At 44.9% G+C, this 27,180-nt stretch overlaps 1 protein-coding gene across 10 annotated transcripts in view; it reads right to left on the bottom strand.

Annotated features, from left to right (window-relative positions):
* Positions 1-1,194: 1,194 nt before the first annotated feature.
* The window catches only part of CRACDL (CRACD like), a 54,131-nt gene continuing 28,145 nt past the window's right edge, over positions 1,195-27,180 (bottom strand). For 8 of the 10 annotated variants that reach the window (XM_084496355.1, XM_084496353.1, XM_084496351.1 and 5 more), the window contains 10 exons: positions 26,926-27,002; positions 25,809-25,971; positions 23,276-23,411; positions 22,748-22,912; positions 22,053-22,121; positions 18,713-18,943; positions 15,225-16,824; positions 7,657-7,856; positions 5,823-5,958; positions 1,195-5,011 (listed from right to left, as the gene is read on the bottom strand). In XM_084496355.1, coding sequence (XP_084352481.1) covers positions 4,863-5,011; positions 5,823-5,958; positions 7,657-7,856; positions 15,225-16,824; positions 18,713-18,943; positions 22,053-22,121; positions 22,748-22,912; positions 23,276-23,411; positions 25,809-25,971; positions 26,926-26,992 — 2,916 coding nt within the window. In that variant the 5' untranslated portion in view covers positions 26,993-27,002 and the 3' untranslated portion in view covers positions 1,195-4,862. The remainder of the gene's footprint in view (positions 5,012-5,822; positions 5,959-7,656; positions 7,857-15,224; positions 16,825-18,712; positions 18,944-22,052; positions 22,122-22,747; positions 22,913-23,275; positions 23,412-25,808; positions 25,972-26,925; positions 27,003-27,180) is intronic. The other 2 variants (XM_084496348.1, XM_084496349.1) reach the window with 2 other exon arrangements.

The raw sequence follows: 27,180 nt of genomic DNA, 5'->3' as shown, positions 1-27,180 counted from the left end.
CTGTTTCTCAGGCAGAGTTTACTTACAAAGGCAGGTTAGGAAATCACACCTCAACTCAGAAATCATGGGGGAGAAACGGGGACTGCTTGCTGCAGGGCATCAGGAGGCCCCCAGGTACCGCTGTACCTGGCTCCGTGTCCTTGCAGACGGCAGAAGAGGCTTCAGGGGGACTGCGAGCCTGCTCCGTGTCCCATTTCATATGCAAATCAGCTAATAAACAAAGCCTTGCGAGCCAACAAAAAGAAATCAACAACAGACTGCAAAGGTACGTGAGGTGGAAGGAAGCAAAATGGTTCTCCATCGCTGTGCTTCGGAAACTTGGGTGCAGTCTGAGCTGTGTTCGGAGCAGCTCCTGAGAGAGGCCGGGGGTCCTGGAGAGGGAGGGAGGTCAGCAGCTCCTGAACAACCTCCATTTAAGCTGCAGTAGGTGAGCCAGAAGGGTTTCTTCTGGGAACAGAGCCAACGGAGAGGAGAATTAGGGTCTGGGGGTGAAGCAGAGGCACCCACGGGAAGGAAGGTCTGAATGGACCTTGGGAAAACGTGTTGCACCAGCATAAAGCTTTGAAGAGAACTACCTGGGAGTAATAATCCATAAAAACCTCCTATTGGTATTTATTCTGAGATCAGACGATCAGACAACAGAGGATTGCATGCTCTTCGAGCTCAATACCTCCCACCTGGGCAGCTTGGTGAACCCTGGGAAGAAGTGAGCTAAGGTAAAATTCACCAGGGAGCAAGGGGACAGCCCCAGAGCTGTGCCCACTCCTGCGTGGCGAGGCCGTGCCGGGTCACCCAGGTTGTGCCTTGCCCTAGGGCTTAATGAGCTGCGCAGCACGGCCCCGTGCTCACAGATCCCTCTTTTTTCCCCTGACTCTAACAGTGCAGAAGTGATCTGCGAGCCGCAAACACGGAATCCTGTAATTAAACCTTTGTTACCCGCAGCTGAGTGCTCATCACGTCTACAAAGCAAACATTTTGGCATGTTTATTGCGCTCCCTCCAAACTAAAAGGGGATTAATGGCGTTGCAAAATTACAGCGAGCTGCTCGCTACGCTGCTGCTGGATATTTTCCCTGACAACAAGATTTTATATTCCTCTTCATCTTCAGAAAAATGCAATGCATTTCGCAAACGCTTTTACTGTCAAAAGCAACACAGCACATAACACCATATCAAAGTAAAGGCTGGAGGGCTATTTTGGCCTTAAACATTTATTACGCTTTGCTGTACATTAAAAATCATTTAGTCATTTCTTTTTTTTTTTTTTTTTTTACTTAAAATTACTAAACATTAGGAGGTAGCTAATTACGATAACCCCACTCGTAAACTAAGTCACCGAATGTACAGGTCTTGCAGAGGAAGATGCACGGCACGCAGCTGCATTTGCATTGCGCGGGGCGCTCCACCAGTGGGGACAAAACTGATTGCCAAATGTCACCTTGCTCCTCAGACAGAAGGCCAAAGACATCTCACAAATCACTTCTGGGAGAGGAAGCCGTTCTGTTTTCCAAGTGTTTTGTTGTTGCTCTTTGACTGCAATCCAAACTGCGTCCGTTTATGCGCGTGAGTCACGAACAAAGGGTGAATTTTTAGGTTTGATGCCAGCGTTGGATGTTCTGTACCGACGATCTATATTGCAGCTGCCTGAGCAAAATGGATTGGCTGGAGTCAGTCATGTTGCTTCTCGGCTGGAAACGTGCAATGACGTCCTTAGGAAAGCTGATCAGATCTGAAAGGCTTGTTCCGGTGGCGTGAAGCGTGAACGATAAATCACCCTTCATACAGAGAAGAAAAATGTATTTGTATTTGCAGCTTTCCATTGCCGCTGATGAGGCGTTTGTCCAAAGCAAAACGCACGGGTTCAGAACCTGTTTTCTGCCTACCTGTTGACCACACAGTGGTGCCAGGACTCACTCACACGACCCTTGGACTTGGAATGAAGAAACGACGGTGCAGAGCGATGCTGTGAGAGGATGAAATTTCCGCCGGGTGGCCAAGTCCAAGCTGCGGAGGGCCATGGGGCTGCTTTCACATGGGCCAGTGCCGATGGCTGCGGTAGGAGGTGGCGCAGAAGCCAAGTCCACCAGCCAGAGCCTTCAGCAACCTCCCAGGCCAAAGCCCCGCCGTTCGTGTTGAGCATCACTTGATGGGTTTTGACTCCACAAATGTGTTAGCTGCTTTTCGAAGCACCTAAACCCTCGGTATCTGCAGCCTCCTGCTCAGATCCAGAACACCCCACGAGGTGTCTGAGAGCTGTCTGAGATGGGGAGCACCCGGGTGTTGCTTTCCCTGAGATCGCACAGGCCATGCCAGCGGACCCCCACCTTCCTGCTCCATTATTCCTGAGCCTGTTCCAACAGGAGATGGTCCGAGGGCTTTCCAGGCTTCCCCACGCAGCTGCTGCACAGCTCGCACTCCAGAAATAGGCACAATTCATCAGGTTTCATGATTTTAGCCAGTGAGAAGACTGCAAGGAGGTGGACCGTACCTTCAGTGGTTGAGTCATCGTCCCTGGAGGTCTTTAAAAGACGTTTAGATGTAGAGCTTAGGGATATGGTTTAGTGGAGGACTGGTTAGTGTTAGGTCAGAGGTTGGACTCAGTGATCTTGGAGGTCTCTTCCAACCTAGACGATTCTGGGATTTACATCTCCTGATGCATGGGATGTGGGTTGGGTCTTTGGCAATAATGGGACAGCACATATCGGGTCCTTTTTTCATATATTACAGTCCTTTAATACAGAAACCATTTGCTGAAGATTGCTACAGATAGCAACAATGTATCTTAAAATAACACTTTATGCTAATGAATTATTTATTACAGAGCAAGAGGGAGTTAAAATGCTGCTTATGGTATCAGAAAAATGTGCCCATTTCTACTGTAGATCCTAGAGGATGACCTGGATACAAAAACAAAGCAAAAAAACCCCTTGAGATTATGGGCTGTGCACCCATTCTCATGGTGAGGACAACATAAAAAAGTGTTTGCATGACCAGCCTTTGGACAGCATAGCCCAAGGCTGCTGTTGTGTAGCCAAGTCACAATTTCTGTTGAGGATCTGTTAGCAGAGGGCTGTCTCACCACTTCCAATGCCCTTTGTGGCCTCTGTAAAAGAGAAAACCCCGGGCCAGTCGGCAGGAACCACCTGGGAGCCAGCCCCGCTGCCGGCTGGCTGGCGAGCTGGGTGCAGCTGTGCAAAAAGCTGAGTGAGGCCTTCGGCAACCACGTGAGCTTCCTGGCTTTGATAAATAATACAACACTTGGTTTTCATCCTCCTGTTTTCTGTGATGAAAGATATCTGTCCAAAAACTGCTGTCGGAGCCTCGGATACTCACACACTCCAATGCCCTGCTTATTTGTTGTGAAATGAAATAATCGTCGCTGAGCGAGGCTGGGTTTTACTCCACACCTCCTCAGAGAAAACAAAACTTCAAAACTGCAGATGTGCTTCTTGGGAAATCCTAGGTTTCCTAAGGTCTCCCTGCATTATTTTTTTTTTCTGAAAGGAATGTTAATGCAACAACAAATCCAAAATCACAAATGCAAACATAAATAAACCTAGGGAGTGCAGCAGTAAGGCAACACCTCACGCGTGCACCCATACACAAAGAGAAACGTTTGCCTTAGCTGTGGTGCATTCAATTCCCAGTGTTTTGGAATGGGTTTTGTTGTTAGCTCCTTTAATTGCAATTGCATAACTCACGGGAAGGTGCTACAACACATTCAGAGTGATTTTGGTCAATCAGCAGCAAATATTTCTCTCGTCAACCTGGTTAAGCAGCTGAAGGTAAATTGCCCACACGACTTCATGAGCTGGAGTCCCAAACTGGTGCTGGAAACTCAAGTTGCACAGTGTGAGAATATTATATGAAGGTAGTAAAGTGCAGAGATGCTATTATTATTATTTTTTAATGAGAATAATTATGAGTCGGTAGGGGGTGACATTTGAAGCTGACACTGCAATGGAGTTCACAGTTTCTTCCAACATTTCAGTTTGGGCTGTAGCTCAAGGCTTTCCAGTTCTTTTTTTTTTTTTTTAACTAAACATACAAACTGTCTGTTGCCACTAATGCTATGCTCCTAACTGAGAATGATGATTTCACATAAAGGAAAAACAGTTGCAACCAGATAAATTCAGGTAGGAAAGATTGGAATGCATCAATGAGCTTCCTACTTCAGTTCAGTTTCCTTATTGCTCGCTATCTAGCAAAAATTGTGCAACCAAGGTTGTTCATAGAAGGAGCGGAGGAATTTTTATTCCTGGTCATGTATAAACGTGCACACTTGTGTCTCATGAAATGTAACCTAAAACTGGAGGCTGCACCACTCTCGGTTCAGCTAGGCAAACACAGAGCTCAAGCAACACATTTTAGTGGAGTACTCTCTAGGAGCTATTCATGAAAACCTCTGTGGTCCACACAGCTTTGACAGAAAAAGCGTCAGGCAATTCCAGTGAAACACAACAGAATCGGGATGTTACTGCACAATTTATACATGTAAACAGAGGAAAAAAAACAACAAACAGAAGTTTCCAGCAACGACTGAAATTCAGCAAAATTTTAAAAAGATCCTCTTTTGATACAAACATCTTAAAATGCAGAAAACACAGGAAATACTTAAGGCAGAAATTTTGTTTTCCAAAGTGTAAGTATGTCCTCAGCATAATTTAAGTAATCCATTGCAATCCTGATTGCTGCAATTGCTTAAGGTAAACTTTTTGACTGCACCTATTGCACACATTCTCCACAGCTATATAGTAAGAGCCCTCTCTGGTATCAGAGATTCTTCATCGTGATTAGCTGGTCTGTAGAAGTTCAATTTAGTAGGTGACTTAATTAGCAAAGATGTCATTTGTTTGCATCATTCTACTTTATAATGTGGGGCATATCACTCCAGGCTTGAGATTTCTTTTTGGCGAGTTCCATCCACGATGGCTGGTCTGGAGCAGCACTACTGGCTTTCTTAAAGGGAATGATTTCCTCCTCTTTATCCGTCAGTGCTGGTGACTGAGCTACTGTGAATAAAACACAGGTACAGTTTACGTTAGCTTGCTGTGCAGCTATACAGCCTAACTCTCCCACTAAAAACTTGCTGAGTCTTGCTCTGCAGTAGGAAATCTTTGCATTTCACATCAAAACTTCCACAAGACATTACTGAGTTAATAACCATTCTGAGCACAACAGAATGCAGTGGTTTGGTTTGGTTTTGAAACGACAAATACACTTTGGTCCCTAAACTTACTAAAAACAATAAGGTGACCTCGATTCCTTGCCATGTTCTGTGTTAACAGCCAGGCCCAACAAGAGCGAGACTTTCCATTAGCAAGAGCACTCATTTGAGACTTCCTCCTTTACCCAACCTTCAACTCACAGGAATTTTATTACCGTCCAAATTTCTGCCCTTCTTTCAGATTTGAATTCACCAGGTGGATGCAAAGTTATTGCGGGAGGGCTGATGGGCAGATAGTTGGTGATCACATCATTCTTGCTTGCTTGGGAAAACATGTGGAAATTGAACACTGCTGAAAATAATTTTGCCTGCATTTTGCTTTTTACGTTTGGGACCCAATCCTGTGAAGTGGCCTGGCACTCTTGATTCACATTTCTTTCAACCTGTGTTTTGACTACTGTGTGATCAAAGAGGGAAAAGGAATATGGCACCATAAAACTCCAGGCATGAGTGCTGAGAACACAGTTTGCTCTTGCTGATGTGGGACCGGGGAAGAGATTAGGATCTAACCCCTACTCCTCCTGCACACTCGAGCAGGATTTCTTCTGACAAGGTTATGAGATAAGAGGCTACATTGCAAACATTTTCTTTCCTACCGGGGACAAAGTGTGACAGTGAATTGGTTCTCATCAGCGGCTCCTTCACTTCAGACTTTGACTCTTTCCTCTGTTCTTCAGAAGTGGGTTTAAGTGCCAAGGATGAAGGTTTGCTCCATTGCTGCTTCACTGGCTCCTAGGAACAGAGAGGGATAAAATCCAAATAATGCCCAGAGAACAAGACCAGTTTGGAAGAACAAGAACAAAAGGGAGTGAATGTGGTGCCTGTTGTGGTCCAAAGACCACAGGGACTTACCACACACCAGCTCCACTCCTCTCACTCAAACCAGTAACTACAGAAAGCTCTGGGGGGTTCACGTTAGTGCCCACAGTACTCAACTTTACAGATTGAAACTAGTCCTCTGTATATCTTTTTTTTGTCATAACAGTGTTTATGAGTAGGCTGTTATAAAGTAAAAATGTATTCCAAGCCCTTGGGAAACCTCTACTAACATATAGAGGATATAGACACAGCCTTGTTCTCTCATGCTTCCCCTCCACCTCCCAAATTTTGTGTTTTAGTACACTGCTTTTTTGGAGGATTGAATGTAAATTTCCATAAAAAGGAAATCAAACACATCCTCCCATGATTATTTTTTTTTTGCCAGTATCAAGAAGTACCCTGAAGTGATAGTGCCTGGTGCCACGCGAGAGCGAGAGGAAGCGGGAGCAGCACAGCGGCACCACGCCTCGCACACTGCCGTCAGGAGCATCTTGGCATGCTTCTCTCTTCGCTGATGCAGGGAAATTAAACGCGTGGCATGAATTTTAGGGAACATTGCCAACTACAAGCTGGAGCTTCCTATTTTGACACAGAAACCGTACTTTGGGATTATTTAAACCCGCAGTGTTTTAACTGCGGTGACAATGCTGCCTATTATTGCAGTTCACAATCCTGCCTAGACGTTTTATTAGATTTTATTTCTTGTTAATCTACCCACTGCTATTTTTCATCACCTAGACATCTTTTCTTATTCGAGGGAATAGCACAGCAATCTGGGTTTCTTATACTACCATTTTAAGCAAGAAACTAGGTCATTTGCACTGGGAATGGTAAACTGGTATAGGCGAGGAGACACAGGCAGCACTTGCACGCCGCTGCCTCCACGAGCCAGCCCAGCACCAGGGAAGCCTTGTTAGTATTCTGCATTAACACCAAGTGCTTCTGCTAGCACAGCTTTGTCACCCGGGAAGATCTCTTGCTACAGGTATCACCTTCCTTTGCAGGGGATCTTTGAAGAGGCAGCGTCGGCCCATGTTCTGCGGCACCACGTGTGCGCCTGAGTTATCCCTGTACAAAGAGCCAGAATTTGTATCTTGGCACCGGCTGCAAGTGTGAAAGTTATTTTTATCCCGTTTCACTTCTCAGAGCTCTAAAAATTGTTGCTCTAAAATCCTTCTGGGACCAAGCTCTTCATTCAGTGTTAACTCAGCCAGAAGGTGTAGGAGATTCAGTGCAATGGTGTGCTTAGGAGAATAATTAAGGGAATTTGTTCCCGCTGTATTGAGAGAGACCCTACAACTCAGCACCTCATTTGGGGTACTTTAGCGTACAACACACACCCCAGATCTGGTGAGTGTGTATTGGGAACCCAAGGAAGTGCACAAACCTCTCTTACTTCCAGGATTTCTTGGAGATATAAAAGTATTTATCCGAATAACCAGGGGACTCTGCATCTGTAACACATTTATGAGAGCAGTGTCTCTGTTACTTATGATTACACTCATTAATTATCTGTGATCACTGCAGCATTTGGTTGGTAGAATAGCAGTAGATATGGAGACTGCTGCAGGAATGGGATACAAAAGCATCCCCGATTTGTACCAAACGTACCTCTGTTCTTTCCTTCTCTTTATTCTGTTTCTCTGCGTCTGATTTAGCATCTGGAGTCACGAGTTTCTCTCTGTCGGGTTCCTGCTCGTGCTGCGTGCCCCTCTGCTTCTGCCTTGCGATGGTAATCCAGGCGGGCTCGGTGGGACTGTCGGAATCCCTTCTGGAGTCTCCAGCAGTCACCAGGGAAGGCACGCTTCTCTCTGTTGGCAGATTATTTATACACGTGGTTACTCAAAAGAGTTGCAATTAGCTTCAGCTCTCACTTGCTCAACACACTGAGTTGTCACACAAAGCGGGATAAGCCTGGGGAAATAGGAATTCTTTTTAGTTTGCTCTCCAGAGAGCAATTTTCATGTGTTCACCATTTTAAGTTACCATTTCTACTGGTGAGGGAGATGCAGGGAAGTCCGTCAAGCTCCATCAAACTACCCATTTCCCCCTGGAGAAGAGCAGCAGCTGATTCAAAGCTGGACACAGCAGGGCCGTGGGGTTACAAAGGTAATTCCTCCCCAGTTCATCACCCTGCTCAGGGGCCAGGGGCGAGGCAGGCCCAGCCGGGAGGGATCGCTGACCCGTGCTCAGCTGCTGTCACCCCGCCTCAGGACCCCATGGAGGTGGCAGATGTTTTTGGAGAGCTGTGACCTATTTAGAAGCACGTGGCCCCGTGACAAAAGCAGGCAGGTGTCTCTGAAGGCACGTTTGAGACGCCTCGTGCAGGCACGGGGGACGAAGGGGATGCTGCTCGCCCAGGCAGCCCTCACACGAGCTGCGGCCTGTGAACCCAGGCACGTGCTGAGAGGGCTGTGAAGTTTGTTTGCTCAGGGCTTTCCTCACGTCACCTCCCCGTGACAGAGCAGTTAGCTGAGCAAGGAAGCGCTGCACGGCCTGTGTCAGCTGAAAACCACAAAGAGAGAAAACAAGGTTTTCTTTAAGGCCAAAGGAAGATGCTTCATTTTTGTCTCATTTCACAGGCCGAGAATTTAACGCTGGGAGAGATCTCCAGGTGTCACCTGGTCTGTCTTTCAGCTGGAAGGCAAAAATCAGCTGTGAGACCAATTTCACACAAACTCTATCCTCACCAACATCTAGGCTGTTCTTAAAACCCTCTAAAGATGGGACAGATCTCACAGCCTTCCTAGACGACCTATCCAGAGACCTGGCTGTTCTTTTTCCACCAGATTTTCTCCCACTGGGTAAGCTAAATCTTCCTTGCTCTAATTTAAATCCATAAATTCTCCTACACACTGTGGAGATGAGCAGATTATTCAATGCCATCCTTGTGGCAGCCTTCTTATGCATTTGAAGGCTTAGACCACGTTTCCTTTTTTAAAAATATAATTCTGATTAGTTGTATACTCTAGATGCTTTTGTATGAATTGTCCCAATTTAGTCCAAACCTTCTTCCAAAAGATGGTGCTCAAAACTGGCAGGTATCATCGTGATGAAATGGTGCTAGCAGCAGGTGGAGTGGAAAGGCTCCTCCACATGCCATAGAGATATTCTCCTGTAGGTATCGGTCAGTACAATGAGTTTTTAGGTTTCTTTACGGGATTATATCATTCTTGCTTGAAATTTAGCTTGTGAGCTCCAGCTTGTGTTACTTCCCTTCTCCCCTTCCCTTTTTGCATCTGTGCATCCGATTATTTTTGCACACATAGCAGCATTTCATACTTGTCTCTAACAAAAATATTCCTTCCAAACTGTGTCTCCAACTTCTCAAGAGCACACTGATTTCTATTCTTGTCCTGCAGCGTGCCCGCAGGCTTTCCAGCTTGGTAGTACTTGCAAATGTGAGAAGCACACACACAGCTCCATCACCCATGTCCTTAAAAATACTGAGTGGTGCCACAAGCAGGATGACCAGCGTTAACATGACAGCGAATCATTAGCTGGCACATTCAGCAGGTTTCTCCAGGATAACCACCAACACCAAATCCTTTACTCTGAAGTCCCCCTTCAAGCCTTTTCATAATATTGGGAACCCAGCTTTGCTGGTTAACACACGGGAGGTGTTACTTCTTAGTCCTCATGACTCAAAGTCACCCTTTGTGCTTTGTCCCATTTCCCCGTCACGCCACAGGGCTTTCTGTCAACAGCAGCTGCACCACGTGTTGCTCTTCCTCAGCTCCCACCAAACAATCCATGCCGACAGCGACTGCTGTGCTTGGGCTCTACCTACTGTGCTTCGTGTAACAGTCTTACTGCTCCTCGTGCTCCCCTTTCTGTTATCCTCACGTATTTAGAGGTCCTCTCTTATTTTCATACACATTTCCTAGCACGACAGGGCTGCCGATCCCTCAGCGATACCTCAGGAGACTGCTATTGTAGCAATGTTTTTCGTAAGGTGCGTATTACAATGGGCAGCATCAAACACTTTGGCTTTTCAGATAATTCTCCTTGATGAGAAACCAGACAACCTAGTCATGCTAATTAGCAGGCGGCCAAATTAGAGCCAAACATCATCCCCTAAGAGATGGTATCAGAACGCTCCTGTGATAATGGCAATAAAAAAGCTCTTTATCAACATCTTTAAAAGACTTAAAGATAAAGGTATGTACCTGTGCAGGCCTGACCTAGGACAGCAGGACAGCAGAGCAGTAACACCTACACCAGGGAGGATCAAGAGCTTCTGGGAGGGGCTCTCTTGCTTCTTCAAGCAATTTTGTTTTTCTCTCCTTGTTGTGAGAGTCTCTGCTACAGGAAGCAAGTCAGGCAGGCGAGGCAGGGGAAATGTGTTCTCTTCAGCAAAAAGAAAATTAGATGCAATCTGTGCAGGATTTGCTACCTTATCAGTCAGCCAGCATTACCGTACGGGGACGAGGAGATGCGTTCACAATTTATTATCTCGCCCACTGCCCAGAGGTCCTTTCCATCCTCCTGCCTCCAGCTCGGGAAGGCAGCGTGCACGCATCGCTCTTCCAGCTGCTTTATGGCACTAGCAAAAGATGGAAGGTGGCAAAGTAATGCAGGAGAAAGTCACGTGGAGCGAGTCACTGCTGCAGCTGAAGGTTGCCTGAGTCTTTCCTATGAAACTCTGGAGTCCTGAAGAGCACTACAAGGCCAAAAGCTTTCTCTGGAAGCGACTATTGGCAAGAGAAGCGTTACTTGCACATCTTCCTCATTTCAGCGACTGCCCACTCACCCCAAACAAGCCCTCCCTGTCGCATCTCACCCCATCCAGTCACGAGGCGGTCAGGACGCTTTCATGATTCACCGTGCAACAAAGCTCAGCATTTAAGGAACTGCTGAGCCGCGGCGTAACCAAGAAGCACTCAAAAGACCCATCCAATTCCCACTTCTCCCCTAAGTCACACACACACGGAGGCTCCCAGCAGGTACACGCTGCTTTGAGGGAGACAGCACAGCCCAAAACAGGAGCAGAAGCATCCTCTGTTGGAAGCTGTGCAGGGCTGGCATGCCCCCAGCTCCACAAGTGCTCTGCCTTTCAGTTCTCCTTCCATGAGGCAGGGGTGAGCCTCTCATTTTCACATCACACTCAGGAATTTCTGAATAAAAATGGATTCTGAATCACGTCCTTCAGTTCTGCTTACAACACGTTGTTTTGAACAATGCACTCTTCAACCCTCTACCTAATAACTTCATGAGCTAATAAAGGATGGCGTTGGCAGTGATTTCTCTCTCCTTCACTCAGTTTTAATCTCATGATTGTTTCTTTCCTTGGAAAGGATTTGTCCTGAGGCTTCTGGAAAGAAGAGCAAGCCCCTTCTTCCCCTTGGGACAAGTCCCAGAAAACAGGAGGGCACCAGGTCAGAACTTGTCCAAGTGCTCTGCACGTCATGTCACCACACAGGAAAGCTCAGCATTTACTGCTCAAGCCTGCTGCCTCTTGAAACCACGCACAAAGGCTTCTGAAGCTCGTCCTCCACCTCTTCCACCCCAGCACATGCAAACACAAGCCCCGCTGCTCCACCAGCCCTGAGCTCCGCACCACTTCCTCAGCTTCAAAACTCCCCACCAAAGAGAGCTGCCCCAAATGAGCTGAACCCTATCGTACCTTTTAAATCCTTTCCTGCAGATAAGAGTCACCAAAGCTCTTCTCAGCTGGGTCTGACAGCAGCAGAGCTGGCTCAACGCTCCTTGAAGGGGAAAATTCCCCTGCTGCAGTGGTTAAATGCAGGTATCTGTTTCCTTCTGTATCTTACTAAAGCAGCATTTTATTTTCTTCTTAGAGGCTACAGCGCTGCTCTTACAGATGAGATTTCTCCTGCCTAAATACTGGGGAAATGAACGTGTCCACTTCGGACTGACAGTCGGGTGTCATTCTTTCACGTGCATCTGGCCAGCTGTGTGAACAGTAAGATGAAGGCACAACACAACTCTTTATGGACAAACGAGGATCCAGAACTGCCTTGTTACTGTGTGCAGGGTTGTGTGTGTGCACTGCAAACATGAACAACCACAGCAAAAACACATTTAACACAGCCCTGAACTTCAGGGATGGATTTGTTTGAGAGATGGCCTCAGATACTGTACCTGCTTGATCCTGTACCTGAGGCTGCATCTTATCCCTGCAAGGACTGCAAAGAGTGGTTACTTTTGCCATACAAAAGGTCTGAGGCAGAATATTACAGGCTTTTGAAAGACGTACCTCTGAGAGCAAGCAAAGCTAGCTTGTGTGTTTCCTGTGTGTTGTGAAAGCAAACATACTCATAACTAATCCAAACAACTTTACACGGGGATGAAAGCCCCCTGTGTACACAAGTGTCATTGTTTTGTAAGACTGCTTGTGCTTGCATTCCACATATTTCATTCCCCATCGTTGTATTTTTGCTCCTTGGCACTCGGCATGCTCTGTTCTCAATATTTCCCCTTCATTATTAAAGTGCTCTGCGCATCTGTGTCAGCATACACAGCCGGTTCCTTAACTTCAGACAAAGCAACTCGAAAAGGTTTGGCTATATATTTCCGAAATTTCTTTCTCTTCCAAGCTGCTCTGCGAGGGATTTGTCTTTTGGTTGGATCTTTACCACTGATGTTTCTCTTTTTTTTTTTACAGAAGAAATTGCTATGTTTGCATCACAGTCTGTTTCACTGCTGGAAAACAGCAACATCAGAAAATAGCCTGACACAGCCTAAAAAACAACTTCTTCGGGAAAAACAAGAGGGCAGCCTTCTTTTCAGCTATAGACAGATATAGGCAGCATTAGAGCAAGGTCTTTTATGTAGAGAGAAACATTTTTCCAGTCATTTCGAAGCCCAGATTTGCCATGCAATGCATACCAATTTCATTCACCATTACAGTCGCCTTCCTTCCTCGAGTTCCTTTTCTCCTTTAGAGAAAGTCTGGTTACTGCAGCCCCCCAGTCGCTGATTTTTCTATATCCTAATGTGCACACTCTCACAGGTATTACTTAGGTTTTTGCTCTTGTAATAACCCATTATCCCGTGTTGTTTCTGCCCTTTAGAGGATTTATAGAATACCAGCCCCAAACAGCAAAGCTTAGCATTTAAATTCTTACAAAAACTTGTGCCTTTAGCTCCAGAAACTTAAAATTTGCTGCTCCAGGCAGCGAGGGTGACTGATTTCACACATTCACTAACAAAGTCACCTTGCAGCCCCACAGAGGTCAAGCAATCCCCCATTAGTTCCCCAGATCATGCCGGTGAGAAGGCTGCTGCTTCCACCTTTGGTGGCAAGCCAGCCTGCCCCAGCCCTCGCGGTGCCTCTGGCACCAGGAGTGCTGAAAAGCCCAAAATTGAACCGAATGAACCAAATTGACACTTGCACAGGGCCAATGCACTGCCCTACAAAGTCATTTTTCCTTCACTGCTCAAGACTCTTGAGCCTCCTCAGTCTCTTCTCCCAAGCACCAAGTGATAAGACAACAGGAGATGGCCTTAAGTTGTGCCAGGGGAAGTTTAGGGTGGGTATTAGGAACAATTTCTTCACTGAAAGATTTGTGAGGCATTGGAACAGGCTGCCCAGGGAAGTGTTTGAGTCACCATCCCTGGAGGTATTCAAGAAACGCGTAGAGGTGGTGCTCAGGGTGTCCTGCTGGACTTGGCAGTGCTGGGTTAAAGGTTGGACCAGGTGATCTTAGAGGTCTTTTCCAACCTTTTTATTTTTATGATTCTGTGGTTCTAAGATGCCCGTTGCAGAAGTAATGCCTAACTCTCCTGGGGTGCTGCTGTGTGAGCCCCCTATGCCCCCCAAGCTGGTGTTGTGCCCAGGCAGCTGAGCACACCTTGCTCACCTTGGGCTGATGTGGTGGCTTGGAGCAAGGAGGTGCTCGATCCCATTTCTAAGCAGAAAGGTCTGTAGTGGGTTAGGAAGAGCCTCAGGTCCATTTGGAGCAGAGTGTTTTGTGTTTAGAATTAAACTCTGTCTTAGCCCTGGCATGCTGAAATAGCGGGATGCATTGCAAAGCTTGAACAGAAATGGGTGGAAAGCTGCAGCAGCTTTGCTTGATGTGGTATAATAATAACAGCGGGGCCAGCAAGAGGCTTCTGCCACCCTACAGCACCAGTGGCCTGAGGCCATGTCCTGAGGTCTCCTTTTGGCTTGGTGTTCCCCCACTGCGAAGCTCAGAGCCTGACCCCCAGCGGAGCACAGTGACCGGAGTGGGGCAGCCCTACAGCAGCACAAAGCAACCTCTGTGTCTCCTGCCCACATGCTGAACATCAGACTCGTGACCGGACAGATTCAGCACAGGGAAGAAGTTTCTCCCATATACTGAAAGACATAAGGTTGTTTTTTTCCCCTTTTGGCCACTCTTTGAATGTAAGAACAGAGGTTTTTTTTCCTGCTCGAATTGCTTGAACGTACTTTACTGAGCTTGTTTACTGTGTGGTTGCAAAGACCTCAGATTGTGGTGTTGCTTTCTGTCTTTTCTGTTCCCCGCCTGTGGCACACAATATATTAGTCTTCAGAGGACTCATTTTTTTTTCCTCTAACCCAATTATATTTTGGCTTACAATACAGACAACTGGGTGAAATTTAACAATCTGCAGTAGACTTGATCTTGGGGTCTCTTCTGGCTTTAAACTCCGGCGAGCCGCAGGGTAGCTAATTCTTGTTTCTAAACAAGGAGTGAGTAATGGTGAAGATGGATAAATGAATAAGCAAGGCTCAGAAGAGACAGCGTACAAAGAGCATGCTGAGCATGCCAGGCAGTTAGTAGTATTCCTGCCTCAGTACTCTGGTGAGAAAGAAGGTCTACAGATCTGAGTCACTCATCCCACACAGAGCACTGCACTTCATGTGTGCTCCTGCCTTTTGAATTTCCCTAAAGCAGCTCCGAATGGGGATGTTGGGTAGCTCGGCGTTTCTGCTTCACAATACTCACCAATGCGCCTTATTTTTGTGAGTGTCACTTGGAACATCCTTTAAACAATGCTACAAAATTCAAGATACAAAAAAAAAAAAAAAAAGAGGTAAAAATACCTGTCTGCTGCTTCTTCCCTGCTGCTGTGATAATCTTTTCACAAAGAGAATCGGGGAGCAACACCACCGAAGGCAGAGCCGTCAGCTCAAGCTCACCAATTTCAAGAGTCACACAACAGGGCTCATTACTTAAGCTAACTTTATAAAGTATCAGGAGGCTTACCAGGCACTTTACAAGAATTTGGCTTTTTCTCCAAGTCTCTGTCTTCGTTTCTGGATTCGGGAGCGTGAACAGCTTTGTCCTTGCTTGCATTAGCATTTGGAGCAGTGATGTTTTGCAAGACTGGCTTTTTAGGCAGCGGAGGCTTGCTGCTAAGCTGTTCAGAGGACTTTGCTTTGGATTTGATCTTTTCGTTTGAAGAGCCATCAATATTTGTATCAGCTGGTTTTCTGATCTCCGCTTTATCACCTTTTAGAAACGAAGCCAGTCCCTCGTTTTCAAAATTAAACTCTGCGCTGTATCTTTTAATTTCTTTTGATTCTGGTAACCAGTAGTCTCTGTATTTCAAGGACATCGAGGTGGATCTAAGTTTTACTTGAAAAGGACTTTTATCTTCACAGCTTGGCTGATTCGGAGATACCACAGACGAATCCCTTTGCACCGGAGCGGCATCGACAGCTGGAGACACGCAGGCAGCTAGCGCTGCTGTGCACTGGCCCACGTTCTCAGAGCCAGATTCTGGCAGCAAAGTCTGTTTTTTAGGGCTACATTTTCCCTCCTCCAGATCTGATCCCTTCTGCGAATCTTCGCTCCGCTTCTCATCTTTCAAGGAGGCCTTTGCAGTGGCCAGGAAGAACCTGGTGCTTAACGGGTTGTCAGACTCCGAGCTTTCTGGGAAGTGCAGGCTCCTGGTCCTCGGCCTCTCCCGTGCAGAGGAGACAGAAAACTTTCTCAAGGCGTTGAGTTCACTGGCTGCTTTTTCAGCTTTCTTCCCCAGAATTTCCTCCTTGTGGACCAGCGGCTGCCTGCTCTCTTTATCAGAAGCAGCTGCTTCTTGTACAGTCTTTGTTTTCTCTAGAGACCAGGAAGCGTTTGATCCCACCCGGGCTGAAGCAGTGGGATGTGAAACATGGAACGAATCCGTGGGCTGTGCAGAACCTACGAAAAACTGCCTGCTAGGCTCTGACAACACATCGGCCTCTATCTTTGCCTCTTCATTACAGGACGTTTCCACAGGCATCCGATCATCCCTCTGTGTGTTTTGTTCTGACCCTTCCGAGCAAATATCACTGTCCTTACTAATTGAGATGTCTTCCTCAGATGGTGTTTTATTCACTGGAAACACAGAAGGAAGCTCCTCGCTTTCTTGCTGGGCTGACACATCACTACTCACATCCCCAGCCAAGAGAACCGCTGGTCCTGGGGAATCTTCTTGCTCTTCTACTTCTCTGTCTGGGCCAGAATAGGGAGAAGTGACAGAGCCTCTACCCTCTAACAGCAGTGGGGACTCAGACTTCTCGCATGTTGTTTCCAGTGTTGGTTGGCAGCCCTCTGGTTTATTCTCTGGTAGCAGAGCTTCCTGTACAACAGCAGGCTCAGAAGTGGGCTGAGTCATCTCTGGTCTCAAAGCAGGGGGAAGGTCCTCAGGCACTCTGGGTTTCTGCCAGGAAGCCGCATCCTGCGCGGCAGCTGTGCCGCACGGCAGTTCCTGATCGCTGGGTTTGAATACGGCATCTGGCAAGTCTGCCTGCACCTCCTTTTCATCATCCTCCTCTTCTTCTGGGGTGCAGCTCAAATCAGTCAGGGATTCAGACTGGGTCCTCTGCAAGAAACAGATTCAGAAAGCCCCCATCACCATGTACAGATTCACATTTTTTTCTTTATCGTGGCATTCACAACCAAGATCTCACAGAGGAAGGCAAAACTTGCCGCCAGTGCTGAGCATCCTCTTTTCTTAACCTACCTCCTGGATGCTTTTTTTTATCTCCGCAGATCCTGGAATAACACATTTCACCAGCATAAAAGCCATCAGTGACACTTCCTTCTGCACAACTAGCGCTTTCATGCTCTTATAGATGGGAAGTTCATCACAACAATGACCACTGGACTGTCCTTGGCACTTGATTCCCCAGAGCATACTGGATATGTTGTGCTGCTCCTCAGCAAAAAGCAGCACTCGAAAGAGAAAATCTGTCCCTTTGTGTTTTGCTACTCCGTAATAGCATTAAAAATAAAACAACCCATTCTTCCTACAGCATGACTCTGAAGAGGGAAGGGTACATGGAAGGAAGAGCAGAAAACTAAGAAGTCCATCAGGCTCTGACACACCATGCCAGCTAAATATCTACCCTTACTTGGCAGTCTTCTGCCTAATTGCACTGCGATACAGCACAATCTCACCTCCTTTGTGTACAATTCTTCTTCTTCTTTCAAGAATTGCACTATTTGATAAAAGTTTATAATTTCTTGCTTTGCAAGTGCAATTGCAAAAACAAAGCTGCAATGCCAGCTGCATATCCAGTGAGGGCCCAGGAATGTAAGAGAAGGTGCTGGTAAGCCAGAAGCAAAGTGCACAGGCAGAGTTGTGCGAGAAAATATTAAAAACTGCATTTTCTAAAGGTGGAAACTCTCTTTATGGAAAAGCAGGAGGGCTCAATCATCTGGTAGTTTGTAGGCAGATTGGACAAAGCAATTGTATTTCAGTAATAAAATGACAATGGGAGAAGAGGTTTGATCAGACAGTTATTGCTTTATATGCTTTTCTAAATAATTGGCCTCATCATTGTGTTGCTCACAGCAGTGCTCTAGCAAGCCCAAAGATCACTCAGAGATTTTGAAAAATACAGAATAGCAGCTAAGTAATATTTAAGGACAGAGGGAATAATATTCCTTTTGTTAAGCAAGCCAATTTAACAGCTTTAATGTATTGGAAACATTGAAAGAAACCACAAACAATAAAGTGTAAATACTGTAAAGAAGAGCTGTAAACTTTAATTCTAAAAAGTGGAGAGAAAGAAGAAAAATGAAGCTATGCCCTTCCCAAGATACAACAAAGAACCAGAAAAATGGTGCTTTATAACGATGGTTTAAAAAACAACAACAGTTTCAGTTACATGCTGTTGTGTTTTTTTCTGTGGAGACTTCTTGTAAATCTCTTTAAATCTCACGTAAAGGCTGACAAGTTTTGGGGGCAGGGAGAAGTTCTGATGTACAGAACTTGGCTCCAACTAATAGGTCACAACTTATTATTTCTGTCATTTCTGAAAATATAAGCCCTGTTACATTTGGGAATTTAAACCAGCTCCTCCATCAGCAGTCTCTCAGAGACGGAAGATTTCGCAGCATCTTTCAGACCAGAAGTAAACAAGTTGAACGTAACACCTTCTAAACATTTTTTTAAGTAAGAAATCAAGCAGTCAGCCCCAATTTCTGGATCACAGACAAAATAGTAAACTGTGCTGCACGGTTAATTTAAGAAGAAATTGTGACACAAACTGCTGCATTAAGAGAGCTGACAAGTGATCTGATAATATTTAGTCTGTTGCTACTGTCTACTCCAGAAACACTCATCAACTAACAGCTATTAACAACCAAGAAGATGTCCATGCCACAACCTGACTTTTCTTGTTATATCTGAGCCTGAAATACAAAGTCCAGCAAGAACTTCCTAGTTTCGTGTCAATGGTGACATTGCTTATTTTCACAATTACCTGAGAAAATCTTCTCATTCTACTGGACCTCTGGTTCCGGGGTTTTATTAAAAGCTTGTGTTTAGCAGCAGAATTATCCAAGCACGAGGACAGCTCAGGTGGAGTGTCAAAGTCGGCTGCAGGTGAAACGTTAACATCACGCGTCTGGGGAGCTCCAGTTTTAGCACTTCCACGCCTAGGGAGCAGCTGACCATCCGTAGAGCGAGATCTAGAAGGAGGACCCAACGTAACCTAAAAAACGAAATAAACCCCCAAGCAGACAATCAAACAAAGAAACCAAGATACGAATATAACAATTCTACAAAGAAGGGGCCATGTTTATTGCCATTTTAAGGTTGCTTCTTTTTCTTTCTGACGCCCTTTTAAAATACAATGCGTTTCCTATTGTTGTATGTGGAACATTGGCGTTAGCAATTCTGCATTTTCAGCTGCTTGAGTATCATGGTATTACTGCCCAGTGGGGAAGAGCAGGCCACATTTAACTAGAAGATGTAAAGCACAGAAATGCACGGTCAACACATTTTAGAAGACAGATTTATGAAGAGCACTCAGCTACAGAACCTAAAGGGCCGGTTTCCTTTCTGGGTCTCTCCTCCAGCATCCCTGCCTGCTAGGCTCCTACCCACAGTTTTGCTGGGCTGGAACATCTCTACCTTCCTGTACTGCATCAGGTCCCTTCCAACTCCACAACGCCTTCCTCAAACAGCATCAAACATCAATGGCATTGATACTAACGTCAGCTTGCATTTTCACCTCAAGTACTTACATCTGTAAAATAAGCAGGGATTTTACCCGAGGTGTAATATTTCATTTATAGACTACTCTAGGGAAGGAATTGATGGACAATTCCTACTAGTGGCCTGGAATTTCCAACCTGAACGCTCCAAAGGGTGCAGTACTTTCACGCAGCTGGAGTTGAGCCTGCCTGAGTGCTTCACCAAAAACTGACAGAAAAAGGAGGCTGAAAAAAATTATGAAAAATGACTCTAAAGAGGGTTCTTCCTTTCTTTCTGCTTCAGTTTGTGCAAACAGGCAAAATGATATTTCTAACCTATCTGTCGTAACATTAACATAACCTCTGACACCTCTTGGTAAGTCTCCCTTTGGAGGCTTGAAATTCCAGCTCATTTCATCAGAAAAGGTCTCCTCCCTCGTCACACTTGGTTCTGGAAGGCTCCGCAAGTGGTTTTTTATTGAAGGGGAAAAAGGGAGAGCAGCATTGCGGTGATTTTATTTAGGGAGGGGGAAAAGCATCAGCATTTGCTGCCAGTGTGCTCTGCAGCCAAAAGACAACCTGTAGTTACAGCTTGGGCCTGCTACAGCTTCCTCAATGGTCAGGGGAAAACTCCCATTGATTTTAGGGGATGCTGGATCCACAGCTTCCGTCCATGCTTTCTATTACCAAAAAAAAAGCACCTCAGCCATGCTGAATAATGGATGCTCTCATTAATTTCCACTCTGCGATATCTGCAGTGTAGCACTGGAACATGACTAATGTGCAACAAATGATACTTGGCTGCATCGCACGTTAGTACCTCGCAGTGAATACATTGACATTTCAGCTCCATGACAAAGACACAGCACATGTTCTCTTTCAAGGCATGTCATTATTTGCCTGCCTTTTTTTTTCTTTTTTTTTTTTTTTTTGGCTACCGCTTTTCCTCGACAACTTGCATGTCTTCTCCTTGGCAGTGCTCGGCGTTGGCCATTACACTGGAAAACTGAGAATCTGCTTCGCTACTCCTCTTCTGTTTCAGCAGCCCGAGTGAACGCCAGCTCTGAGCCGGCTGCAAAAGCCTCCTCTCTCAGGAAGCCTTGCTCTGGCCAAGCCTGACGGAGAAGAGGGGGCTAGAAGATCCCCAAAACCTCACACTCACGTGGCTCAGCTGTCCTTCAGCTGGTAGCACAAGGTGAGGAACGGCGAAGAGCTCCATCCCAAAAGGGATGGGGTCGGTGTGATCCTTCTCCCTTCTCCGAGCCAGGAAGGCTTCCAAGACACAACGGGGTGTCGCTGCCGCCCAAAACCTCAGCGTTACGTTGGGCAGAGCTCCTCACCTCTGCGAGCCGGTCTCCTCCTCCGCCTTGCAGGAGCAGGGCTAAGCTCTCCGAAGCTCACCTCTCCCAGACTGGGATGAGGAGGGCGCTGAGCTAAGTGATGGGGCATGTGGAAAAAGCTGAGCAACCGCAGCGTCACCGCAGCGCCTCGGGAGTCAGCGAGTGAGTCAGAGAGTGATGTTAATGGAGCCACAGGGAGACATAAATCCTCCCTCAGCCAACACGCATCCGGGCTGGACAATACATTTACAGGCTGCCTGCACCGGCTTTCAAGAAATACCTTCTTCACACGTTCCTTTTCTTTTTTTTTTCCTTTGAAAATATTGGCGTTTTGCTGCGTATAAGCAGTTTTTTCAAACAGTTTCATGTGGAATCGAACGAGCGAGGCCAGAAATCTTTGCTGAGCCCTGTTGCAGCTGGCCTTAAAATACATTTTTGCATAATTACCAAGGAATAGTCAGCTCAGGACTAGCTTTTCTATTTCCCTTCCGCAATTCCCTTCCATCCCTCCTATTTCTAGCAAACATTTTCCCCTTTACCCCCTGTGTTGTTTCTACCACGTCTCCAGCTGCGGACATCTAAAAGGGACTCTTTAGAGCCTTTCAAAACAGCTCTTTAATCAGCCAGAACATCTGACTGCTGATTGAAGAAAGCCATCTATTTGCTTGTACTCAAGTCCTGAAAACATCCCTTCAGCAGAATTCACAGCTCGCGCTGGCTCACGTGGCCAGAATCTGGCTGAAGACTGAACCTCGCTCTCCTAAGCAGCAATGTCAGCCACTGTCACCAGGAGAACTGCTTCTGCATCAGTGTGAGCTGATTTTGCATTAAAAGCAAGGGTCTGGGCAGGTTTCAGAGGATCTAGATATTGTTCATGGCCCCTCCGTGAGCCTTCTCCCTTGTCCTATGCATGTAACCTAACCAGCCCTCACTGCAATTTCCCATCTTTTAAAAAAAGGGATACTATTATAATGTCAAAATCTGGTTGATTGTTTCTGGAGATTAAATCATGTCTGTGAATTTCGCTAAAGGATACGAGCTATTTCAGAGGGCATAATTATAGTTAACGGGAGCTTACTTGGCGTCAGAACAATGTTGATAAATAATCATAACTTTACATTAGGAGGACAAGCATTATAAAGGCAAAACAGACAGACATGCAACTACACACATACAAGGCTGCTTTCGCAGCAGGCAGACAACAAAGTAATATTTATGCCTCGCGTTTCATTAAAGGACTAACGTACATAATTGCTTGGCCCTTAATACATTTGGCAGAAGTTACCTGTTCTTCTTCTTCACTGCCTGTTCCAGCTAAACTCAAAGAGCTAAGGTGCTTGTGAGAGTCAGAGAACTGTGGGATGGAATGAGGAAGAGATTCAGTCAGAGACGACACATGAGATGGATACACCAGCAGAAACCATCTACGCAAAGTGCACACAGATGCTGACAATGTAAGTTGTTCTTATCTGTAGTCTTAAGGATTAGCAAAGGTACTACAAACATAAAGTATAAGACATGCAGATAAAGAATGAAATTTTGTACAACAAAACTATCATTTAAAAAGAAAAAAAAACCAACAGTTTCAAATTCTTTTATGTTTCTTTTTTCCCGAGACAGACTAGAAAAACATTAAGAGAACTCTCTTATCAGCACATTCAAGGGAGCATACAGATTTTTCAGACTATTTTTTATGCCTTGCAGCTCTCTGTAGTCCCTAAAAAAAATGAGCATCCCCATGCAGAAACACACTCTCTCTTTCCCAGTTCTGCATTTTCTGGAATTATATTTATACTTCAACAGGAACAGAGATTGTTTACACAGATAGATAGCATTTTTCCACCTCAAGTAAGGTATTTCTGAATTGTTCAGAGGTAAAGCAGTGATACATCCTACAAACCAAGTAATTTATTCTGCCTCCCACACATAGGTAAAACAAGCAATTAAACACTGATTTTTGTCAACACCAGAACTACTCACTCTTGTTGTCGTGCCTGAACTTAGGACTTCATGGAGCAAAGACATTTCTGGAGGGCTCCTGGGTAACCCATCGTCTTCAGAACTGGTCCCAGCATCCTCTGTCCGCTTTGCATGAAATCCAAACGGCGGCGGAGGTCCCAGCTTCATGGTAGGCTGGAGCTTCATCTTTAGCATGGTGCAACGTACGTTAGCATGTGATAATGAGGGAGGTTCCCCCAGTCCGTTTTTTAGTTCAGATCAATGAGTTACCTTTATTTTAGCTTCGCAGTTGAATGACCCAGAACACGGGACACCTCACTTTAGAGGTTCAGTTAGGGGGCCACACAACCTATCCAATTTACAAATACCTTTTAAGTAGAACCAAGGTCAGTTAACCGCTGTCTAATTAATAAAAGCAACGCTTGATGGAAGCTGCAGACAGATATTACTTGCTGATCAAATACACAACTACAAATATCATCAAAAAATCAAGCCTGGAAAGACATTCTACCTCTCGCATTTTTAAAAAACATATGTTGTGTAAATTACCTGTAGGGCTCTAATCCGATCAGAAACATTTTCTTGAGAAAACACTCTTACTGGCCTTGCAGGCTCTTGCCCGGTCTCAGGGATGAAAATGCTGTCGTGCGACAAAGCTCTGCTTCCCATAACGCCCTTGTGGCTCCTAGAATAACACAGCAAACAAGCAAATGCACACAGGTTTCTTTTTCCAGTCCTCTTATTCTTAACTCTGGTGGTCTGGTGGAGTGGGAGATAGATGTGTAAAGCACACATCACACCCGAGACTCCAAATTTCTTCATAAATGCAATATACAGTCATTGAAGCGAACCTACGTAGCACAAAAACAACCCAACTATGCAAGTGTCAGTATCTGTCGTGTTAGCAAACCAAATCAAGGTTGGAGAGGGTTTAACCCCAGCAACTGAGCTGTGAAAAATAAATAGTACCTTTCACTATGTAAGCATAGTAGAACATTTACTGCATATCCCTGCTATCCAGGTAACTAACAAAAATGTTGCAGGGGATACAGTTCTCACCTAGGACCATTTACGTAAAATCCTTGCGAGGTCCTGTGCCCTATGCCAAGATCCTTGGGATTTTCCCTGAGGAGCCTGGGGACACATTTTTTCACGGACACTTCGTTGGCTGGCGATAGGAAGCAGAAGAAAGCTTCTCTCTTATTGCGATTCCTACCTTTGATGCTTGCAGCATGTAAGGTCTTTTGAAAATGTTACGTGTGGGGAATGAAAACCTCGTTCCCTCACGGGAACAGTAGGGAGGCACACGGACAGACAGCTAGCTGCTAGGAGGTCTCTTGTGCTGACTTTCCTCTGCTTAGCTCATAGCACAGCTGAGCAGGGACCAGAAATGTGCGCACAAGGCATTTCTTCTAGGACTCCTTTATTTTATTTTTATTTTTATTTTATTTTTTAAATGGGAAATGGCAAACCAGAATACATGACTGCTCGGATTCAAGTAACTACCAAATTAATTGAACAGACTGTCTATAAAAAGAAATAGCAATGTGTATTTTTGGATCTTAGATCCTCTCTTAGAGACATTCAGAAACAAAAACAAACATGGCAAAAAGTAACATTTTCCTTGTAATGGCTGCTATAAATATGTTCGATAACACAATTGCAGGAAAAAGTTAATCTGTATGACTGCTGCAGAAGGAAGGAAAGCCTGCTGCTTCAGCTTAATGTATTAGACATTAGAAGAACACTTTATCTACATGAAAATGTGATCTCTGCAAAGCATCCAAGGTCAGAGATCTCTACCAATTTGCAGGGAAAGTGCCAGTCAGGACTGGGATGGCTGCTTAATGCACCGACATCTTACAAAGGCTGAACAGCAGCCAGCGAAGCAGTGTTATTACACGTGCACATTTAGCCCTGCGTGCTACCTTTGCTTTCTCTTTCTAGTAGACGCGTACCCCTTGGACGTGTAGCAGAGGTTTCCTAAGCATCTCAGATTATGAGTGCTCTATTTAATTTTCTTTCCTTTCAAGGTATTTTCTGGTCTTTGTTTACTTAAACAAATGTGAAGAAACAATGATTTTACAACCCTGCGAGTCATGGCAAGGGAACACAGCTGAGCCAGCCAAACATTGTACCCACTCGGTCATGACCTTGTTGAGTAGCGCATGAGGGATAAAAAATTTCACCACTCCTCCTCTTAAAAATATGTTGCTGAACAAAAATGCTATCGCCCACTGCTAGACCTGACGCTGCCAGCCCGGAACTCCTGGGGCTTCAAGCTGGACTAACACCACTCTTGCCAACGCTACAGAGATTTGTGAATAATTTCTTTCAGTTGTTTGGCGCTGCCTAGTGGCTGTATCGCACAGCGTCGTTCCAAGTGGACGGGATGGGTTCACCTTTCTAGTCCCTCTGCACAGAAGCAGCTCTTGGCTGCACTTCACCCAGGAGCGCAGGTCCACCTGTACATCCAGGAACACCTTTGGGCTTTGTACTGTGTTTCTCATGGTTACTTTTTGGATGAAAACTAATGGATAGCATTTTTGGGAATGTCTGCATGAAGACAGGATGTTCATAGGCATCCAGATCTGCAGACTGGGATTCACCTCATCTAACCTCAAACACTACATCGGAGCTGGTCACCCCAGGCTCCTGCTTACACTTGGTGAGGAGAAACAGGCACTTCTAGAGAATGGGTCATCAGAGTGATGACCAGGCATCTTTTTAACAACCCATAAGAGATGCGTCTTAGGGGCATAAGACAACCCTGATCAAATTTAAACTGAGCACCTCATTCCATTTTTGAAGATGAGAACTACATTGTTTAGAAATGATAACCCAAGGATTACTTATGCTTAAACAATAGCTTTTTTAGTTACTAGTTATTAGTTATTACTGCATCCCATCCACTTGTGATTTGCCTTGCGTCAGGCATTTTAATTTGTACTTTCCTTAAAAAGGCAACTGTTTGCGAGTGCTGCCTTTCTAAACAAAAGGAGTAAGCAATTCAGGGTATCTTTAATCTATAAACATCATAGCAGCTCTGTATTTGTTTACTAGACACAGTCCAAAGACTTACTCAACTTCATCTTCTGAATAATAATTAACATGCGTGTTGTGTGAGGCTGCCACATCACTTGTTGACTGGAATAGCTTCAGACTGCTGCTCCCAGAAGACGCTTCTTTCCTTTTCTTTTTACCAAAAAACTTTTTGAAAGATTTGAACTTCGATTTTTTCTTTCCTAAGTGAAGAAAAATAAAGAAGATGCAACCAGCAGCATTTGCAAGCTTTTGGAACAATAACACGTCCCAGATCATTTCTTCATAAGTGGATTTTTTCATGGAAGAGGCAACACAGTCCGCTCTTGCATTAATATCTTTCAAGGCTATACTGATAGCATGAAATTACTATTATCCTGGAGAATAGATTGCAATGTTTATGACATAAAAATAACCTACAGTGTAGGATCTTTCCTAATAGAGTTTCTACTTGCCTCTTGAGATAATTAGACTATGAAGAAAAACTTTGGTATTAACAGCCTGGGATATGGAGAAGAAATTACAACTCAGAAACACACTGCCTTTGTTCAGCAAGCTAAACAGTGATGATAAGGACAATGCTGTTACCAAAACCAATTTAAATGTAGAAATAGCTTACTTAGGTGGAATGTGCAGTGTTGGAAGGCTAATGCTTTTATAATGTCAGTTTTATAATACATCCCAGAATGTTTTGAATGCTAATTATGAGTCTCAATGGATGATAAAGTATTAAAATAGAAATCAAGCAATAATCTTGAAAGGTAATGTTAGTCTGCTCAATGAGGAAAGACCTAAATTAGGATCAGTTCCAAGATCCATGAAGAAAAGTACTTAAAATGAAATCAGGGTTTTGCACATCCCAACAACTTGTGCCCGTCCTGTATATGATGGGATGACAGCACTGGAAAGCATCCCTGTCTGTGTTTCAGTTATTGACAGATCTTACTGGGTAAAAAAAGTAATTTTTAAAAGATGCTACAAAAATTTTACTTCAAGCCTCTACAAATGTCAAAGCTGCAACAGGTCTTGGAGGCAGAATGAGAGAAATAGAGAATGCATTCTTTAAATAAACAGATTCACTTCTGTGGCAGAGATAAGGCACTAAAGCTCAAGAAGCTACAGCACTTTTCATTCACCAAGGAAGGGAGCAATTCTACCTGAACTGTCTTCTCCATATCCTTCGGTCTCTCGCACCTTAGGGTCCATTATCCTTGAGGAACTCATGTGACTTTCACTAAAGGAGACAGAAATAGTGTCCGTCATATCAATGAGATAACAATACTTCAACACACGCACACAAGCAAGGTACTAAAATATAAAGATATAAAAATGTAACGTATATAAATACATAAGCAATATATGTCTAAATACATGTATTATATTTACAAATACATAAACAATATGAAAATATT

Source organism: Aythya ferina, assembly GCF_964211825.1.
Source record: "Aythya ferina genome assembly, chromosome: 1".
In the NCBI taxonomy this organism is placed as follows: Eukaryota; Metazoa; Chordata; class Aves; order Anseriformes; family Anatidae; genus Aythya; species Aythya ferina.
Note: the sequence above shows the minus strand (reverse complement) of the source record. Positions and strands in the feature narration are given on the sequence as shown.